The sequence below is a fragment of the Oncorhynchus tshawytscha genome, linkage group LG26 (assembly GCF_018296145.1).
Source record: "Oncorhynchus tshawytscha isolate Ot180627B linkage group LG26, Otsh_v2.0, whole genome shotgun sequence".
NCBI classification, from domain to species: domain Eukaryota; kingdom Metazoa; phylum Chordata; class Actinopteri; order Salmoniformes; family Salmonidae; genus Oncorhynchus; species Oncorhynchus tshawytscha.
In genome coordinates this window covers 19590118-19607208 of record NC_056454.1, presented here as the reverse complement: position 1 = coordinate 19607208, position 17091 = coordinate 19590118, and the positions used below count along the sequence as shown (strand labels likewise).

The following is a 17091-nucleotide window of genomic DNA, read 5'->3' as shown; positions in this document are numbered from 1 at the left end:
AGTCAAATGGCTACACAGACAATTTGCATTACCCCCCCCTCCCCCTCTTTACACTTTACACCACTGCTACTCTCTGTTGTCATCTATGCATAGTCACTTTAATAACTCTATATACATGTACATACTACCTCAACTAAGCAGTGCCCCCGCACATTGACTCTGTATCAGTACCCCCCTGTATATAGTCTCCCTATTGTTATTTTACTTTCTGCTCTAAATTACTAATTACTTTCATCTCTTATTCTTTTCTTGTTGTTTTGTTTACTGCATTGTTGGTTAGGGGCTCATAAGTAAGCATTTCACTGTAAGATCTACAACTGTTGTATCTGGCGCATGTGACTAATACAATTTGATTTGATTTGTCTTGATGTTACACAAATGTTTGTCTCCTAGATTTACATTTACTATGTTACGTCTAGTCTATGAGACCAGGCTGGTATAGCGCCACTGCGCCAGCGAGGAGAGTCTGAGGCAGGGCAGGCTTAAAGGTGTCGACATTACTAGCTTCCGTAGTTTAGGTTGGGGAGTCGGGAGAAAGAAGAGGGAGACGCATTTCCCATACAGAAGAGCCACTCTGTGCAGGTTTTCCTCTTGAAATCGGACTAGGTTTGCTATGCGTAAAACGCCCTGCGTTTAAATTGGATTACTTTGATAGTTGGAAAAAACTATATTTTTAAATAATGGTCAGGTCCGAGAATAAAATAACACGGATTTGTTTTCGAGACCGTGCTGTATATCTGTTTACTTGTGGATGTTAAAATGTCGCGTACACTCGGAGTTTATAAATGGTATGACATTTTTTTCCAGAATTGGCAAAGTCTGCGTATTTTCCTAATTTGTGTGGTTATTTTGAGAGCTGAAATTGGAAGTTTGGATTAACGGTTTCTAAATACCCCGAATGTTTTTCAGGAATTGCTGACTCCGTCAATTGGTGCCTGGTTTGGATATTTTAGAACCTCTCTGGTGAGTTTTCCTGTCTGCGTTTTCACGCTTCTCTCAGGTTGATCGCAGGCTGGTGAAGTGGGGTTTGGCTGGTGTTCCACTGCAAAAAGTAAAGGCATGTTTTAAAACACAATAATAAAGTGTTGGCCTCTCTCTTGTACTCTGTTTTTTTACTGCGCTGGACTTTATTTCTTATTTATTGAACATAAATGCTCTAAAGACGCACACAGGTCCCATGTCCACTATTGGATATTCTTCTCTCTTTCTGGTTGTTTATTGTAACTAACAGTTTACAATAATGCAGGGAGAGTTTGTCCTGGGTCTGTCCCTGCTGTGTCTGCTAGCGTGGGCAGGACACGCCGACAAACAGGCCCACCTCAGACGGTTTCCCTTGCGCCAACGCACCAAACTCAATACCGGGCGTCTGCAGCTCGGCGCAGCCGGCAGAGAGCGCACTGTCGGCGTGGGAGGAACCCGCCCAGGGCCCGGCTCCCCCTCGGTGCCCTCCGGGATCAGCGCCAGGCTCGAGGAGGACATGCAGGCGGACCAGGTCTCTGTTCTTCAGCCCAGGACTGGGTCTGGACAGGGCAGGAGAGGTGGAGCGCTGGCAAGAGCAGCAGGGAGGAGGGTAGCTGGGAAGATGGCTCCCCTCCAGTCTGGCATGCTTCAGGATGAAGGCACTCCCAGGGCGAAGGCCAGACAGACTCGAATGCCAAGCAGCGCAGGCTCGCCTAACCTCCTGGCAAGCTTTGCAGGGAAAAACCGAGTCCTGGTGATTTCTGCTCCACATGACTCAGATGGTTACTACCGGCTGATGATGACACTGCTGAAGCCAGACGTGTACTGCGAGCTGGCAGAGAGGCACGTGCAGCAGATCGTGATATTCCACCAGGAGGGGGAGATGGGTGGGAAGGTGAGGCGGATCACCAGCGAGGGGAAGGTGATGGAGGAACCTTTGGACAAAGTGCTTATCCCCCGCCTCATGACCTTCCTCAAACTGGAGAAAGGTAGGCTTGGCCCACCTGGAAACATCCCCTAGCCCTACTCCTTCAGTGTTAGCAGATCTGAGAGAATCTCTGTGGGGGGCTAGATTGAACCTGCCATTCAGATCTGTCAACACCTGCTTGGTGTTAGGAGTGGGGGTTATGGGGGTACTTTGTGTGATGTTGGCTATTTGTATGTTTACTGCATGTTTTATGCTGACAAGCAGTGAAAATGAATTTGTGAGGGCAATAACATAAATCTGAGTCTTTACAGGTAAGTTTGGGATGGTGCTCCTGAGGAAAACACTGCAAGTGGAGGAGAGGTATCCCTATCCAGTCAGGCTGGAGGCCATGTACGAGGTCATCGACCAGGCACCAATGAGGAAGCTGGAGAAGATCCGACAGAAGGGATTCGTCCAGAAGTGTAAAGGGGCAGGAGTAGAGGGCCAAGTGGGTGGGGGGGGTGGAGACTCAGGGATGGAAGTTGAAACAGGTGGACAGGTAGACCCGACCCCAGAGAGGAAGCCGCCTGCGAGGAAGCCAATGAGGAGACCCACAACAACCACCACAATTGCCACGAGGTCAACGACAACGAGGCCAATGACAACTTCGATAACAACAAGACCCACGACGACCACGACAAAAGCCACTATTACAACAACGAAAGCAACAACCACACCAAAGCCCACAACAACCACAACTAAACGTCCTGTGACCACACGACAGACCACCACCACTACCACCAGAAACCAGAGACCCACAAAAGCCCAAACCACCCCTCACTGGCTGCCTGCCCCTAGGACCACACCTGAGCCCTATAACCGCAGAGACAAGGGGAGACACCCACCCAAGACCACCACGTCTGGGGACAACCGAACAGACAAGGAGAGGAAGGACCACAACAGCCGTAAGCCGGCCGGAGTGATACCCACCAAAAGGAAGCATGGGAAGGTATGCAGTTTTTTTTATTTTACCTTTATTTAACTAGGCAAGTCAGTTAAGAACAAATTCTTATTTTCAATGACGGCCTATGAACAGTGGGTTAACTGCCTGTTCAGGGGCAGAACGACAGATTTTTACCTTGTCAGCTCGGGGATTAGAACTTGCAACCTTTCGGTTACTAGGCCAACACTCTAACCACTAGGCCACCCTACCTCCCCAAAAAGTTGACTTATTACATTTCACTTATTACATTGATGTTGAGACAGAATGTTGCTGTATGTTGTTCTCTGTTGCTTTTGTTGCACCAGGTTTGATTTTGGTGATCAATAAAGTCCTCTTCTCTCCTATCCTCTCCTTTTCTCCTCCCTCCTCTCCTCTTCTCTTCTCTCTTCTCTCCAGGTGTTGAATAATGAGTATGAGGAGAATTATGAATCAAGCCGGCCCACCTCCAGCAACCCAGAGACAGAGGTCAACACAGAGGTCAACACAGAGGTCAGCCCAACCAAGAGGGGCAAGGGAAAACACGACAATACTGAGAAGAAGAAGAAAAAGAACAGCAAACCACAAAAGGCCACCAAGAGGGACAAGGCAGAGAGGAGAGGAGCGAAGGTGGGGAAGGAGGGAAAAAACAACGGGAAGAAGAACGGAAAGAAGGCGTTGAAGAATCACGAGAAAGAGGCGTACCACAAACCCACCAAGAAGCCTCCGCCTCCTAAGGGTTCCCTGGCATCCTTCCTGGACTACTTTGAGAACAGGAGACGACTTGTGGTAAGTACCAGTGTTTTGCAGCCTGTCTAGATTCTTAACACAGGAGTGTTGCCGAGGGCAGGGTAGTAAAATCAGTCCCCATCCTCTAACCTCCCCGCTGTCTATTATAAACACAATCGCCACAGTAGTGTGTGTGTGTGTGTGTGTAACACAGTCTAACCCAGTCTCTTTCTGTGTGTGTGTGTGTCCAGATCATAACAGCCCCCAGTGAGGAGAGCACTATGTATGTGCAACAGAGGGATGAGTACCTGGAGACGGTGTGTGAGATGGCCATCAGGAAAGTCTCCATCATCACCATCTTTGGCTCTGTCAACTCCACCATGAAGATAGATCACTACCAGCTGGGTATGTACACATCTCTACTAACACACTATTGCGGGAAAGGAAAAGTTTAAGTGACTTTGGGTCCTTGAAAACTCTATATAAATGTAATGTATTATTATTGTTACGACACGTAGCCTGTACAGGACAGAACAGTCCGCATCAGCTATAGTACACTTGAAATTGAAAGGTCATTTCTGATTCAACCGACGTACCGTAAATGCAGTCTCCGCGAACGTGGGAACATTGCCTTTAGATTTCAAACGCGCTATAGCGCTGAACTTTGGCGATACAGATTGAATTGAGCCCTAAGTTACAGTAGGTGTCCTGTATTGCTGTTACTGCCCTGTCCTGATTTTACCCCTGCTATCCTAAACTCCTCCGATAGAACAGAAGGCTAGAAGGTGTCTGGAGTGAGTCTGCAGCAAACAATAAGAGAGGCTCGAACAATAACACTGTGAACAGGATGACACTACCATTGCAAAGACATTTTGGTGAGACACAATGCCAAAGCCTCCTGAGTCCCAGACATGACAGTTAATGGTGCACAAAGGCTTTCACTGCTTCGCCATGAGTGCTTCGTGCATGTGACCAAACGGATCGGAGGGGGGGGCTTTGTGTTTGTGAGAGTCTCACCTATCCATAGAGGGGGCATAATCATTTATTGGCCAAACCGTTCGATCGCTACAGCCGTTTTCATGAGAAAAAGCTACAGAGAAACACCTCTGTAGCTTTGCCACCTTCCACCACCGATGCGGAAGTCAGACATCGGCGTTTACAGTGGATTAAGATCCAGCCCATGCACACACTAGCTTAAACAGACAGCTTTTGAAGGGGATTTTTATTATTATTTATGTATTATGCCTCGAGCGGAGCATGAGGGGGGCCTCAAGCAGAGAAACTATTGTAATATTTGTATATATATATTTATTTTTATTTTTTTATGCCCAGGTCATGAGGCCCCTTGATAATGTGAGACCTGAGGCAATTGCCTCTTCTGCCTAATGGTAAGTCCGCCAGTGTGTATGTGTGGTGTGGGGCGATCCCGGCTGAATACCTTCCTAGTTTATCATTGGTGAAAAGGGGGAAGTCTGCTTCCTCTGCAGCTAATGTGTAAGCTAGAGAGTTAGGTCACCTCTCTCTCACACACACACACACTCCCACACACACACACGTGTCTTGGGTTAGCTTACATGGCTTATCTTCAAGATGAATTAGAGTCTCCCTTTTGTTGATTTTCTTCAAAGCTACTTATTCAGATGGCTCAAGATTACAAATGCGTCTTATGAGATTTGCATTGTAAATTGGGCTTGGCAAGCGACAATATTTGTAGTTTTATGGAGATTTGAATCGTGCCTCCAGCCTATAGTTAGGATGTGTTAATGTCAGGACACAGCCCTACTGTATAAAACTTTATTATTCTCTCTGATTCTACACAAAGACATGTTCCACAGACGGAATGCCAGAATGATTTGAGGTGATGTCACACACACCCATGTTATGAACCGGACGGTGGTTAGTCTTATGTTCCGAGCATCACTCCAAGGGTTAATGTGTGTTCGTGAGCGTGTGTGTGTGTTTGTGCGGGTGAGCGTGTGTGTGTTCGTGCGGGTGAGCGTGTGTGTGTGTTCGTGCGGGTGAGCGTGTGTGTGTGTTCGTGCGGGTGAGCGTGTGTCTGTGTGTAAATGGTCCTTTCACAGCTGTATGCTGGAAAAAGGTTCCCTGTGTTGGATGACATCATCCTTACCTTTGAGTGTAATGCAGACATTGGTCTGTGTGTGTGTGTGTGGTGTGTGTGCGTACGTACGTACAGGGTGCTGTGATTAAGGGCTGTGGGCTGTGTAAGCGGTAGCTACAGTCCCAGCTAGCACATAATGTTCAAGAACCATTTGTTTCTTGGAGTGGGGTTATGGGTTATCCAATAGTTATTTTGCATACAATCATCGTACAATGTTCTGGGAATGGTGCAGGATACCCAGATTGCACATAACGTTCTGAGAACCATGTATCTTAGGTGGGAATTTCAGTACTTCAGCATAAGGTTTCCTACAAGTTTCCTCATAGTTCTATTTAAATGAATGTTCTGAAATTGTTTAAAGAACGTTAAGAAACAACGTGCTTCTGTGTGAATTTCAGTACTTCAGCATAACTTTTTCTGCAGGTTTCCTCGTGGTTCTATTTAAAGAGAACTTTCCATAAAAAACATTAGTAAACTTTCAAAGAACATTCTAAGAATGTTATTTAAAAACATATACCTGTACATTCCGCTCTAAGTGTCAACAAAACTCTTGTGTGTATCTTGTTAAGTGTTTCCAGGTGTGTTTGCCGCGCCCACTTATTGGCCACACCTGATCTTAATGAGTGCTTGTTTCCTTTGACATTGGTTCCATTTGAATAGACAAAAATGAACAGCTTTGTATCAGTTAAAAGAAACATGGCATGCTAGCTCCATCCTGGTGGCGCAGTGGACTATTTCCATGAATAGAGAACAGACGATTGTAGGTTTGTATCTCACTGAGGCTTTGATACAATAAAAAATAAATGGGTTTGCATGATTAATGCCTAAGTTAATGAATTTCCATGTGTCCTAGCCGTGCTTGGAGTTCAGAACAGTTAACACAAATTAAGCTAGCAGTGTTATTAAAAGTCTTATGGAAACATTACCTTCAAATAACTAATCATTTTCGTCATCAGAATGTTAAGAAAACTTCTCAAGAAAACTTTCAGGGAACCATAGTGAAATGTTCTCAGAACCTCCTTGCATCCTAAAAAGTCAGGAAACGTATGGCTTCATTCTCAGTACCAATGGAAAACCAAAAACATATGTTCCCACAACTTCCAAGGAACCAAATGTGCCAACTGTGTTAGCTCCTCTAAGCCATGTGATCAAGCCAACTTCCTGCCTGAGTATATTCCTGTTCAGGATAGATAGATGGATCACCGCTTTGCCTTAGAAACCATGGTGCTACAGATACTGTATATGTAAGCCATAGGAGGACGCCATTTGTTTTCTGTAGAAAGGAGGATGGTTGTGGATTGAAAACATCTTCATGTATGTTTTCAAAAGGTGACCAGTTCTCTTTATAGTACAAAGCAGACATGTGGAGTCCTTATCCTCTCAATCACATCAGGAAACATTGGGGTTTTTAAAAAAAATCCTTGTTGTGGAGAATGATGGGTTTCCAGTCAAAACAAACAGTAAGTCAACAAATGGCCTCTGTCATTACCCTCATGTTGAAGACAGCTGTGGTCTTTGGGGTGGGATTCCAATCAAAACAAAGGAAAACAGAGATCTGGAATGCAGTCTGAGATGCAATCCGGTCTGCCTCAACAAGCATTCGGGAATCAGGAGAAAATTATGGTTGAATGTTTTTTTTTTTTAAGGAATATCCATGTTGAAAAGGAGTGAGACATTCCAAAGAGTTAAAGGAAATAAAAATAAGACAAACAATCTAGATTGGCTTCTTCCTCCTCAGCCATCTCCCTCTCACTCTGTTTGATACAGATTATTGCCAATGTTTGGTAATAGAGATGGCCTCAGTGTGTGTGTGCATGCGTGCGCACACGTGTGTGTGTGTGTGTGTGTGTGTGTCTTCTCAGAGGAAGCAGTAAGCCTAGAGTAAACACACCATTGCCCTCCTTTTGGGTGGTAGATCTATTTTACCTCAAACAGACGCTCGCCCAAAATCAACCGTCGATTCCCCCAGTAGTCCCCTCCTTACCCTACCTCTATGTTTGCAGAACTGAAGAGACAGGGATAGGTGTAACCAATAACAACTAATAAGGCCACAACTCCACCTCTCATAAATATTATGAGGGAAACACGCCTTCTGGTCGTCAGTCATGTGTCAACCCATTCAGTCTCTGGTAGGAAGTGGGATGTCCAATCCCTGTTTCCCCATGACTCTGGTTGTACTATGCAGTTGTTTTAGCTTCCTTATCTGAAAATGCACTCATTATTGTAAGTTTCTCTGGACAGGAGTCTGTTAAATTGTACTAAACAACATTTTAATTGGTTGTCTGTTTCTCAATTTTCTCTCGCTCTCTTCTTTCCCTTCTTTCTCTTCCCCTCCCAGAGAACGACAAGCCTATGACGGGTCTTCGTCAGGAGGACCTGGTGAACCAGGATCTGATCACAGAGCTCAGGAAGGAGTTTTATATGACATTTAACGACTTCTACATGGTTCTCACTGACACTGACATGAGAGCCAAGGTGGGTTTTGTCTCTCTCTCTCTCTCTCTCTCTTTTTTTCTCTGTCTCTCTGTCTTACTAGGCGTGCATTATTTTGCAATCTGGCACACTGGATTGTCGGAGTCCGCACTTTTTGGACCATTCCATTTAGAACTAAAGTCTACAACTCAACCCAACCATTTTGCCAAGTGAGCTAAATGGAGCACAAACACCTAACCTCTCTGTTTGGCCAATTAGACATAGACTCATGTTGCCTGACCTGCCTTCGCCATACTGTAAACATCCTGCCGTGATTAAACACTGGTTTAATTCACACATCATGACGTTCTCCCAACAGCTGTGTTTGTGTGTGTGTGTGTGTGTGTGTGTGTGTAAACCACCAGGCTGTTTTCAGACGGATTAAACAAAGACGCCAGTGTGCAAGCAACCCTCTAATGCTGTCAGTACAGACAGGAAATTCTATTAACATTACAGGGCACATGGAGGGAGAGAGGGAGGGAGGAGTGACAGGGAATGCAAAAAACAATGAGGGAGACTGTATCCATGGCAGCAGACCCTCACCTGATCCATTAGAAAGTTTGTGTGCCTGTGCTTCTGTGAGTGTGTAATGCTGCATTGGGGAATATCACATTCTGGACTGAGCAAATTTGAGATCAGAATTTTAATGCCCACAGTGTTAAATGCAACACTTTCTTAGTGTGTATATGACTAACAAAGTGTTGATGTGTTGAAGACCCCAAGAGTGTTGGGTCCCTAACACCCTGGGTGTTGCAAATTTGGACTTAAATGAACACTTTATTAGGGCAGATGCTGTTCCACTTCCTCAGTGTTAGGGAATGAACACTTTATTAGGGCAGATGCTGTTCCACTTCCTCAGTGTTAGGGAATGAACACTTTATTAGGGCAGATGCTGTTCCACTTCCTCAGTGTTAGGGAATGAACACTTTATTAGGGCAGATGCTGTTCCACTTCCTCAGTGTTAGGGAATGAACACTTTATTAGGGCAGATGCTGTTCCACTTCCTCAGTGTTAGGAATGAACACTTTATTAGGGCAGATGCTGTTCCACTTCCTCAGTGTTTGGGAATGAACACTTTATTAGGGCAGATGCTGTTCCACTTCCTCAGTGTTAGGGAATGAACACTTTATTAGGGCAGATGCTGTTCCACTTCCTCAGTGTTAGGGAATGAACACTTTATTAGGGCAGATGCTGTTCCACTTCCTCAGTGTTAGGGAATGAATACCTATGGTGTTACCGTAACTAATTTTTTGTTGTTATTTTAACAATGTAGGGTGTAAAGCCTTATTTGCATATTTATTTTCAAGGGTGCCACTCAAGTTAATTTTAGAGGTACCTGTACCACCCATGACTGTGTTTGCTAGTGACAGAGACATGATTGTTGCATTCGATGGCTTTCAGTCCCGTAGCTTTCAGTGAGTGCCTACATTTATATTTTATCATCAAAATGTAATTATTTATCACGATAAATGACTTTTTTTGACTATACCATACTTCAACGTTCAAGTTTCACCCTAACACAGTTGTCTGAAACTCCTGGTTTGCTGGCCACATCAACAAGTCATATTATGCTGGCTTCCAAAGTGTTACATAATTCCTATTCAAATCCAGCCATAGGCTATTGAACTTTTAATCCCCTGCAACCAGCAGTTAAAATGACTGCCATGGTAGGAAAGGTTGATCAATGAGACTGCCTAAACCATCTCAATAACGGGTTAAATAAATCCAACCACTTACAGATTGGATTTGCTTAGAAACATTTGTTATTTATCTTTGTGTAGTATAAGATCAATTAATCAATCATTATGCATGCAGAAACATAGATATTAAAACTATTCTAAAAAGCAACCTGCAACAAAGCATGCTGGAAAATATAATGTCCCATGTCTCTTTCACTCTGAGAGAATTAACGGAAATGAACTCAACAGTCGAGTGACAACTTCAATGTCAATTTCAATCCCATTAATTCATCGCAGGCGGTGTCAATTTCAATCCCACTTGTGTTAACCCCACTAGAATCAGATATAACACTCACAACACTTTTTATCTCAACTCCAATAGTTTAACACCCACAAATCTGCTGTGTGTGAAGGGACTCTGATTCTCATCGAACACATGGCTCAGTGTCTTGTTTCATTTGCATACAGATTTTTTTAGGAGTAGAGGATACACAATTTTTTAAGAATACTGGGATAGGTATAACAAAGGAATAGCATTTGTTATGTTTTTCTCCTGACAACTTAAAGAATCGAGTAAGGATTGTACACTCAAATCCTCCAATGCTTATCTTTTTGCTCCATTGTCTTTTTTTCTGTCTTGATGATGTGTGTTTGTCCCTCTAACAGCAATCCTACGAGGTCCCGATCGCCATGAAGGCTGTGTTTGATTACATCGACACCTTCTCCTCTCGCATCAGAGAGATGGAACAGCAGAAGAGAGACGGAGTTGTCTGCAAGAAGGAGGACAAACCCAGATCACTGGAGAACTTCCTCTCCAGGTAGTGTGTGTGCACGTTACTCTTGCTGATGGCTGTGGCAGCGTCTGGAATTTTAAACAGTCATTAGCTCACAGCCAGTGAGAATATTGTCTCAAACCAGGCAGGGGTCTCGTTGAGGAGGCTGTGGTCAGAATTTGTAGTCAACATGAATATTCACACTAAATCACCTGCACCACAAATTCAACAGTTCTTCATGAGCTAAACTTGGCTCTGATGGTGGACAGCATGCGCGAGCCTATACTTCTAGTACTCTACGTTAACACAATTGTCTTGGATTGATTGACTGTGGTCCTATATTTCTATCTTTAACAGATTGACTGTGGTTTGTTGCAATAGAGACTAAATTCCAGTCTGATGACAGTAAGTCAAAGGGTCTGGAGTTTGGACAGAAAGTGACTTGGTTGATGACATTACTGTGTAATCTTCCTACATCTTTCATCCTAGTTCCGTCTTTGGGTTCTCAGGTTCCGTTGGAGGCGTCGCCTGTTTGTAATCTCCGCCCCCAACGATGAGGAATGGGCCTATCAGCAGCAACTCTATGCACTGACCAGCCAAGCCTGCAACCTGGGTGAGTATAAGAAGGAATTGTTGATTTATTATCATATTCCTTAAACAATATTTATCCCATCTACAGGAAGTGACTAGTCTAGTGCCTAGGGGTTGTTACACACACACACAGTGCCACACAACCACACAATTGATGAGGGAGAATATAACACATTAGATCTGGTAAAAGATAATACCAACAAAAAGAGCGAGAGAAAGGCCATACAGTCAGATAGGATTTTAGGTGGGGGGGTTTATGTGTTATTTCATTGTTTTGATGTCTTCACTATTATTCTACAATGTAGAAAATAGTAAAAATAAAGAAAAACCCTTGAATGAGTAGGTGTGTGTCACGCCCTGACCTTAGACAGCCTTTTTTATTCTCTATTTGGTTAGGTCAGGGTGTGACTTGGGTGGGCAAATCTATGTTTCTATTTCTTTGTTGGGCTAGTATGGTTCCCAATCAGAGGCAGCTGTTTATCATTGTCTCTGATTGGGGATCATACTTAGGCAGCCCTTTTTCCCACCTTCAGTTGTGGGATCTTGATTTTGTTAGTTGCTGTGTAGCCTGCAGAACTTTACGGTTGTTTATCTTTTTTTTTTTGGTGTTCATCAAAATAAAGAAAGATGTACGCTTACCACGCGGGCGTAACAGTGTTTCCAAACTTTTGACTGGTACTGTATGTCAGGCTAGGAATGACCATGCAAAAACGTTTTTCTGGGATGCATGAACAAATCAAATCTAACTTTATTTGTCACATGCGCCGACTACAACAAGTGTAGACCTTACCGTGAAATTCTTATAATGGTCTGTAAGGGCTTACTTACAAGCCCTTAACCAACAATGATATTTACTGGGATTTCGATAACAACCTATGGCCAAATGTTCAAGACAGGCTTGATTTCTAAATGTAATCAAATGAAAGAAACAATGTTTAGCAAGTATTAGTTTGTTTCTTTCATTTGATTACATTTTGAAAGATGTATTCAATGATCACACCTTTCATCACACATAAGATGGAAATTATGGACATTTGATGTTGAGTCAAATATTATGGGTAGTGCAAGTGTATTGCCTAATGTGAAAACAGTGTAATGTACTGCAATTTAATGTTCTTTAGCATACTACATTCAAAGGTTCATTTGGAAACATGGGTCTTAAATGTGTTGCTACTGGGTTAACTGGTTGGTAAAATAACTACATTGAGAAGATGTCATTATGTTGTGTTTTGGTGATTCAACCAATGTACTCATTATATTTTCGGTGTGTGGTGAAACATGCCTGCAGACAAAATGAATGCACAATGAAAGGTTTTGAATGTAAGACTGGCTGTGTTACCAGTTTGGAGTTTTGTACTAAGAGTTTTGAAAAATCACCACAAGAAAATAGCACCAAAGCGAAATTTAAAAAACGAACAATCAGTGGTGCACGAGAACTTCAGTATTGGTGTTAATAACCAGAGTTGATTGTGAGTGTGTCAATACTCTGTGTAGAGTGAAACACTCAAAACCATGCACACCATTATCATATTTCCCAGCATGCTCTATTGCAGGTTGATTTTCAGAATTGTTTGTTTCAATATCTGTGTTTTTGCATGTATATTGATTGGTTGATTAATCTTAGACTACACAAAGATAAATAACATACATTTTTCTAAACTAATCAAATCAAATTGTATTAGGCACATGTGCCGAATACAACAGGTGTAGTAGACCTTAAAGTAAAATGCTTACTTACAAGCCCCTAACCAACAATGCAGTTTAAAAAATACGAATAAGAATTTAAAAGAAAAAGGAACAAGTAATTAAAGAGCAGCAGTAAAATAGCAATAGCGAGACTATACAGGGGGTACCGGTACAGAGTCATTGTGAGGGGGCACCGGTTAGTCGAGGTAATTGAGGTAATGTGTACATGTAGATAGAGTTATTAAAGTGACTATGCATAGATAATAACTGAGAGTAGCAGAGGCGAAAAAGAGGGGGTGGGCAATGCAAATAGTATTTTGTTGTTCTAATGCGCTATTATGTCCTCTCTGCTGTTTGTTCATCTATGTGGTGGTGGTTTCCATGGTGACCCAGGCCTGAGACACATCTCCATCCTGAAGCTGGTTGGCATGGAGGCAGTGGACCAGGGAGGAGTCCTAGAGCTCTATCCAATCAACGGTAAGAACCCTGTTGTCTCCACACCACCTATATGTACAGTTGAAGTCGGAAGTTTACATACACCTTAGCCAAATACATTTAAACTCAGTTTTTCACAATTCCTGACATTTAATCATAGTAACAATTTCCTGTTTTAGGTCAGTTAGGATCACCACTTTATTTTAAGAATGTGAAATGTCAGAATAATAGTAGAGAGAATGATTTATTTCTTTTATTTCTTTCATCACATTCCCAGTGGGTCAGAAGTTTACATACACTCAATTAGTATTTGGTAGCATTGCCTTTGCCTTTAAATGGTTTAACTTGGGTCAAACGTTTTAGGTAGCCTTCCACAAGCTTCCCACAATAAGTTGGGTGAATTTTGGCCGATTCCTCCTGACAGAGCTGGTGTAACTGAGTCAGGTTTATAGGCCTCCTTGCTTGCACACGCTTTTTCAATTTTCTATAGGATTAAGGTCAGGGCTTTGTGATGGCCACTCCAATACCTTGACTTTGTTGTCCTTAAGCCATTTTGCCACAACTTCGGAAGTGTGCTTGGGGTCATTGTCCATTTGGAAGACCCATTTCCAACCAAGCTTTAAATTGATGATGATAATTTAACTGATGTCTTGAGATGTTGCTTCAATATATCCACATAATTTTCCTGCCTCATGATGCAATCTATTTTGTGAAGTGCACCAGTCCCTCCTGCAGCAAAGCACCCCCACAACATGATGCTGCCACCCCCGTGCTTCACGGTTGGGATGGTGTACTTCGGCTTGCAAGCCTCCCCCTATTTCCTCCAAACATAACGATGGTCATTATGGCCAAACAGTTCTATTTTTGTTTCATCAGACCAGAGGACATTTCTCCAAAATGTACTATCTTTGTCCCCATGTGCAGTTGCAAACCGTAGTCTGGCTTTTTTATGGCAGTTTTGGAGCAGTGGCTTCTTCCTTGCTGAGCGGCCTTTCAGGTTATGTCGATTTAGGACTCGTTTTACTGTGGATATACAGTGGGGCAAAAAAGTATTTAGTCAGCCACCAATTGTGCAAGTTCTCCCACTTAAAAAGATGAGAGAGGCCTGTAAGTTTCATCATAGGTACACTACAACTATGACAGACAAAATGATTTTTTTTTTCTCCAGAAAATCACATTGTAGGATTTTTAATGAATTGATTTGCAAATTATGGTGGAAAATAAGTATTTGGTCAATAACAAAAGATTATCTCAGTACTTTGTTATATACCCTTTGTTGGTAATGATAGAGGTCAAATGTTTTCTGTAAGTCTTCACAATGTTTTCACACACTGTTGCTGGTGAGTTGTGAAATGTCTTTAAACAATTATTGGAAAAATTACTTGTCATGCACAAAGTAGATGTCCTAACCGACTTACCAAAACTATATTTTGTTAACAAGAAATTTGTGGAGTGGTTGAAAAATGAGTTTGAATGACTCCAACCTAAGTGTATGTTAACTTCCGACTTCAACTGTATCAAACTGCATACGGGAAATGGCTGTATGAAGATTAAACCAAACAAAACAAGACAAGTGGAAGGTCAATGGGGCTGTATGTGTTATGTTTAGTTTAATCTTCAGTTCATACAGCCACGATGTTGAATATCGGATGTTGTTTTATTGACACAGCAGGCAGCTAGGCCAGCCTCAGCCCTAACTCCTGCTGTCTCCCCCAGTCCAAGTCCCTATCGCCCAGCTGCGTCTCCTGTATTCTCTCCATGCTACCTGTTTGATGTCTCCTCTGTGGTAGGGGACCCAACCCCCAAAAACTTGCTGATGCTGCTGCCTACACCACACACACGTCCCTCCATCCATTCACCCCTGACACGCAGACAGCTCCTGTGGCCGGAGTGTTAGGGAGGAGATATGTAAACCCTCCCTTTAATTTCTCTAGCCTGCCAAATAGTTTTCTTGTGTGCTCTTTATGGACTTTTCCTTTAGTGATGGGTCGTTCACGAACAAACAGCTCTTTTTGAACTGATCTTTTTGGTGAACGTCGGGAACCGACTCGCATCTGTGAGAGCCATTCAATTGGCTCCCTTATTTACATACTGTTACTACTGGTTTTTGAGCTCCTGATAACGATTATCTGCAGATACGTTATAAAAACATTCTCTGAAGATTGTAATTCCTTACTGCATTCAAAAAAAATTTTTTTTTTGCAGGTCATCTAATAAAATGGTCAGGTAAAAATTGTACTTGCATATCATGATGTGTGACATAATTGCAGGCAACATTCTAGGCGTTACATAATGGATTTGGTATTCTTAAGCACTACTGAACAAAGAGCTGTTTGCGAGCTAAATAAAGGTCTCTTTTAGCCAAACGGACCCGGAATACCCGTCAATGCTTTCCTTGAGTGAAGGGGTAGTTGTGCAGGGGAAGATGACGGGGCTGGAGCAGAGGCGCTGAATTTAGCGGAACCTTCAAAAGACAACGAAATGAATCCACAAACACTTTCACATTAAATGGATAATATGAAATTCAATTCTTCCATAGCAGTATTAACACAAGCTAATCCTTTCTAGCTCTAGAGAGGCAGCTTGGCCATGGAGCGAGAATGCCTCTTAAGTCAAAGATATCAAACACACCAAAGCCTATTGACTGACTCTCTCCCCCTTTCAGGCAGCGCCACGGTGGAACGTGAGGGCCTCTCGGCCGCCTTGGTCAAAGACATCCGCAACTACTTCCAGATCAGCCCAGAATACTTCTCCATGCTGCTGGTGGGAAAGGACGGCAACGTCAAGTCGTGGTACCCGAGCCCCATGTGGTCCATGGCCAACATCTACGACCTGGTGGATTCCATGCAGCTCCGCAGGCAGGAGATGGCCATCCAGCAGTCACTGGGCATGCGCTGCCCCGAAGACGAGTACGGGGGCTACGGATACCATCACAATGGCTACGACGGTTACCAGGACGCTTATCACCAGGGATACGGTTACTAAAGGGTCGTTGAGATGGTGTCAATAGTCTATCAGCAATGATATGGTTACTAAGGAGTATGTTGCCTAATCTCATAGATGCTTTTTGATGGCCCTTTGTAGATTTGAATGGATCAGATAGGTGTAAGCAAGCCCTCTGGTAGTCTAGATGGGATTGTCACCATGTTGCTTGAATCAGATCTACAAGTTAGCAGTAAGTATCTAGGGCTATGGGAAAGGGATTGAATTAAAATTGGGCATGTGTGTGTGTGAGGGGCATGGGTATAAACTTTGTCTCGCCTCCTTATTAGTGGATCGTGTTTTCAGGAAGTTTATGCACAGGGTTAAAGGAGTTAGCTCTGAACTTCCTGGTTTTGTACTAGAAGGAAATAAAGGATTGGATAGCGATGTCATCAATCTCAATCTTTCTTTATATCAGTCTTGTGTATTAAGAATTACAATTGAAAACTTTTCAACATTTTCCATCAGTCTACTTCAATTCCATTCCTGACCAAATGTTAATTTTCACTTTCACAGTCTGGACCTTATTGTAGATACAAGCGTAAAGATACGTCAAAACTTTTGTATTTATTGGATTTATTATTTGAGGCGATCAAAATCAGAGCTATAACTGTCTGTTTGTAAAGTTTCCTGTTGCTACACATTGTTCTTATTTATACTCTGTGGTGCTTTATGACAAATAAAACTGTTTTACTATCAACAGTTTCTCGGAGTTAATACACATCTCAGTCATTTGTATAAATGTCTAGTCAGAGGTTCTTTAAGCACAGTAACCATTT

The 17091-nt window shown here is 42.9% G+C and overlaps 1 protein-coding gene across 4 annotated transcripts; it reads left to right on the top strand.

Moving 5' to 3' along the window:
• The first annotated feature begins 501 nt into the window (after positions 1-501).
• On the top strand, positions 502-17012 carry ccdc80 (coiled-coil domain containing 80). Of its 4 annotated transcripts, none has more exons than XM_024389141.2 (11): positions 502-788; positions 910-963; positions 1247-1949; positions 2200-2876; positions 3267-3635; positions 3827-3980; positions 8033-8169; positions 10512-10663; positions 11128-11231; positions 13289-13372; positions 15996-17012. In XM_024389141.2, exons 1-11 carry the CDS (start codon positions 786-788, stop codon positions 16313-16315), a joined length of 2757 nt encoding a protein of 918 aa, XP_024244909.1. In that variant the 5' UTR covers positions 502-785; the 3' UTR covers positions 16316-17012. The 4 variants fall into 4 exon arrangements, with proteins under 4 accessions (XP_024244909.1, XP_024244908.1, XP_024244910.1 ...); XM_024389140.2 differs by having other exon boundaries at positions 1232-1949; XM_024389142.2 differs by having other exon boundaries at positions 910-1949.
• The last annotated feature ends 79 nt before the right edge of the window (positions 17013-17091 follow it).

Excerpts from the sequence above, each read along its gene's own strand:
- ccdc80 (XM_024389140.2), top strand. Across the intron at positions 1,950-2,199 it reads CTTCCTCAAACTGGAGAAAG|GTAAGTTTGGGATGGTGCTC; the intron begins GTAGGCTTGGCC and ends GAGTCTTTACAG. Across the intron at positions 10,664-11,127 it reads CTGGAGAACTTCCTCTCCAG|GTTCCGTTGGAGGCGTCGCC; the intron begins GTAGTGTGTGTG and ends TTGGGTTCTCAG.